The sequence below is a fragment of the Vigna radiata genome, chromosome 2 (assembly GCF_000741045.1).
Source record: "Vigna radiata var. radiata cultivar VC1973A chromosome 2, Vradiata_ver6, whole genome shotgun sequence".
In the NCBI taxonomy this organism is placed as follows: Eukaryota; Viridiplantae; Streptophyta; class Magnoliopsida; order Fabales; family Fabaceae; genus Vigna; species Vigna radiata.
Window position 1 is genome coordinate 15,560,236 of NC_028352.1, and position 3,786 is coordinate 15,564,021.

At 35.6% G+C, this 3,786-nt stretch overlaps 1 protein-coding gene across 1 annotated transcript; it reads right to left on the reverse strand.

Moving 5' to 3' along the window:
* Window positions 1-396: 396 nt before the first annotated feature.
* Window positions 397-1,122, reverse strand: LOC106752565. The gene has a single exon (XM_014634276.1). The coding sequence runs from the start codon at window positions 1,120-1,122 to the stop codon at window positions 397-399; it is 726 nt and encodes a 241-aa protein (XP_014489762.1).
* Window positions 1,123-3,786: the final 2,664 nt, after the last annotated feature.

Below are 3,786 nucleotides of genomic sequence, written 5' to 3' on the forward strand. Positions count from 1 at the left end.
CATTTTTCTCATTGTAAATAACTGTCATCCCACCCTTTTTTTGTACCACCTTCACTGGGCTTACCCATGCACTGTTAGAGATAGGATAATTTATACCAACTTCAAGTAGCTTCAGTACTTCTTTTCTCACTTCTTTTTTCATTAATGGATTCAATCTCCTTTGTGGTTGAGCAACTGGTTTGTAGTCATCCTCCATGAATATTTTGTGCATGCAGTAAGTTTGGCTTATGCCTTTGAGATCTGAGATCGACCATCCAATAACTCCTTTGTTGACTTTGAGCACTTCTATTAATTTTTCTACTTCTTTGGGAGAGAGAGAATTACTAATCATGACTGACTTATTCCCTTCTTCTTCTAAAAACACATATTTCAAGTGTGGTTGTAACATTTTCAGCTCTAGTTTCCTTTCCTTGACTTTTTCCTCTGTTTCAACAAGGGACCCTCTTTTAATTCTTCAAAATTATCCAAGCCTTCCTTGGTCAAATTGTCATCAAGGGCTTCTTCCAGAGGAAGAGCATCACATACCTCTTTTTCTTGAATCATGCATAGTTTGTCAAGAGTGTCAAGATGGAAATAACCCTTATCATCCTTTGAGTGAGACATGGCTTGAAAAATATCAAAATTTACTTCTTCATCTTGTACTCTTACCTTCAGCTTGCCATTTTCCACATCAATTAAAACTCTTGTAGTCTTCATAAAAGGTCTCCCAAGAATAAGAGGGACATTCTCATCTTCTTCCATCTCCATGATAACAAAGTCTACAAGAAATAGGAACTTGTCTACTTTTACCAACACGTCTTCAGCTACCCCATAAGGACATTCTAGAGATCTATCTGCTAGTTGTACAGTCATTCGAGTGGGCTTAAGTTCCAAGCATTCAATTTTCTCAAACATGAAGAGTGGCATGAGATAGATATTGGCCCCTAAATCAATTAATGTTTTTCCAACAGAGATATTCCCTATAGTGCAGGGAATGGTGAAACTTCCTGGATCTTTCAACTTGGGAGGCAATAACTTTTGTATGATGGCACTACAGTTTCCCTGGACCTCAATTGTTTCCTCTTCAATGTACTTCCTTTTCTTAGAGAGGAGCTCCTTTAGAAATTTTGCATAAGAAGGCATTTGCTATAGGGCTTCTGAGAAGGGTATATTAATCTCCAGTTTCTTAAAGATCTCCATGAAGCGCTCAAACTGCTTTTCTTTTTCCTTCCTAGAATAATTCCTTGGATAAGGAAGGGATTTTTCAACGACTTCTCTTTTTTTATTTTTCGTTCTCATCCTCACTCATTTTTTCTTTTTCTCTCTCTCTTTTTCTTTTTCTTTCTCTTTTTCTTTTTCTCTCCTCTCACTCTCTTGTTTTTCTCTTTCTTTCTCATATTTTTCTTTTTCTCGCAATCTCTCTCTTTCTTTTCTCTCATCTAACACTTTGTCACTTCTAGTGACAAATTCTTTGCGCTCTCCTTTAGGCTTCATGTTGTTCTTGATATAATTCAATTTCTGAATTATGAACTTATAGTGCGCCTTGATAACGGTCTAAAAACCGTTATTTTCATGCTTAAATTTGATAGTAAAACACACCTTTTATGGTTTAGAATAAACTTTAAATCAAGTAAAATACTTAGTTGTGTCTTGTGAGAGTCAAAAGTTGGTTTTAGAGATATTATGCTTGTTTTGCATTGTTTTGCAGGGTTTTTAGATGAATTAAAGATGGAAGTGAAGTAAGGTGGACTTAGACCCATGAAAGAAGGAGAAAAATGATGAAAAGAAGGGTCAAGCAAGCCGCTGAGCGCCAGAATGGTCCGCTGAGCGCTCAGAGCGATTAGAGGGAAACCGCTCAGCGGCAAAACTGAATGCTGAGCGGTCAAAACGGCACATGGAAAACCGCTGAGCGGTGAATTTAGGCGCCCGGCGGTTGTCTGTTTTTTTAGCTAGATTTTGTAAATCTTTCTGTAATCTATCTGTTATCTTTTTGGGCTTATATATAGCCCCAGTACGAATTAGAAAGGGATTCTTTTGGCAGAGAGAAACGTCCAGAGCTATTCCGCACACCTTGGAGGAGGTTCCTTGGATGCTTAGGCTCCATTCAACCAAGTTTAGGGTTATTTCTTCCATTCTTTCATTATTTTCATCTAGTTTCACCATGATTATGGTGAAGTAAACCCTATGTTGTTGGGGAACAATGTAATCTTTTGAAACTCTCATATATTCAAATTCTTATTTATTTCATATGCTTGTCATATACTTGTTTATCAATTGTTGGGTTCTCATTTGTGCTCAATGCTTTTATTAGTTAACTCATTCAGTAAAAGATGTTTGTCTTTATCGATATGGGGACGTACGGTAATGTCATGAACTGGTGGGAAATTCCTTGATTATGCCAATATCACCTAGGGATAGGGGTAGGACAATCAATTGTAGTTGCTTCCGATCGCATTGCATTATTGGTTACTAGGGGAGGCTAGGGATAGGAAGCCGGTAATTAATAATAGACTCTTTTCACCAAGGGATTGGGTTAAGGGTAAATAAGAAAGTGTGCATGGAAATTAAATAAATAAGTGAAGTAAATAAGAAGAGTAGATATATGAGAGTGGATAAGATGAAATTGTAAACCCCAACAACACCATTCATCCATAGTTTCTCAAAACCAACTGAATCAACTGCATTGCATGTTTATTTTTGTTCTTTGCATATAACCACCAAATTTATTCTTCTCTCAAGTCTTATAAGATTTGTTTACATGAAAGTTAAGGCCTAAGAGTCCTTTGGGAAAACGATACTCGGACTTACCCGTTTATATTACTTGATAACGATCTGGTACACTTGCCAGGGACTTAACATGCCTCCATTCTTTTATATGCTCCCTGAGTGCTTTTTTGAATTGAGAGAGATTCCCTCAAGAATTGTTGGAGAGTCTCTTCAAACTTTGTAGCACTGTGAGCTTGTAGTGGTCTAGTGAATAGCCCACTTGTTTGCTCAAATGGATTTTGATTTATGCTTGAGTGTAATCTCACCAGTGGTTGAAGTTGTTTAGAACACCCTACATCTTGCACAAAAATTCTAGAGAGATTGTAAGCACAAAAATAAAAATAAAAATTAGGTATTAAAAAATAAAAATGGGAAAAATAAACAAATAAGAAAATAAAATAAAATAAATAAAATCAAAATTAATCAAGAATCACACAAATAGAATAGCTTAAACCGTGAGTCCCCGACAACGTCGCCAAAAACTTGTTAAGACTCCAACAAGTGTACCGAGTCGTATCAAGTAATAATAAGTGGTAAGACCAAGTATTGTTTCCCTAGAGACTCATAGGCCTAGACTTACGTGTGATTTGTTAATTATAATAAGACTTGAGAAAAACGAAAATTAGGGTTTGTAAGATAGAAAATAAACATGCAAAAGTTTATCAATTGACCAAAAAGATAACGCAGGTGAATAATATGGATGAATTGTGTTGTTGGGGTTTCCGACTTATCCTAATCCGCTCTCATATATTTATGAATTTTACTTAATTCTACCTTTTTATCAATGTTAATGTCACTTTCTAAATTACCTTAATCCCAATGTCTTGGTGAAAAGAACCTACTCCTAATTGTTGAGATTGTTGACAACACAATATCTATATCACTCTAGTTTTTATGATGACAACACATTGCTTAATAACACACATATGTTGTTGTTGTGTTACATGTTCTTATGCTCATTGATTGATATATCTGTTGAACATGTTTATATGTTGTATTGATATGTGAATGCATATATATTAAGCTTGTACATGTTACATC

Coding starts and splice junctions, on each gene's coding strand:
- LOC106752565 (XM_014634276.1), bottom strand. CDS start 1,122: ATGCCTTCTTATGCAAAATTTCTAAAGGAGCTCCTCTCTAAGAAAAGG.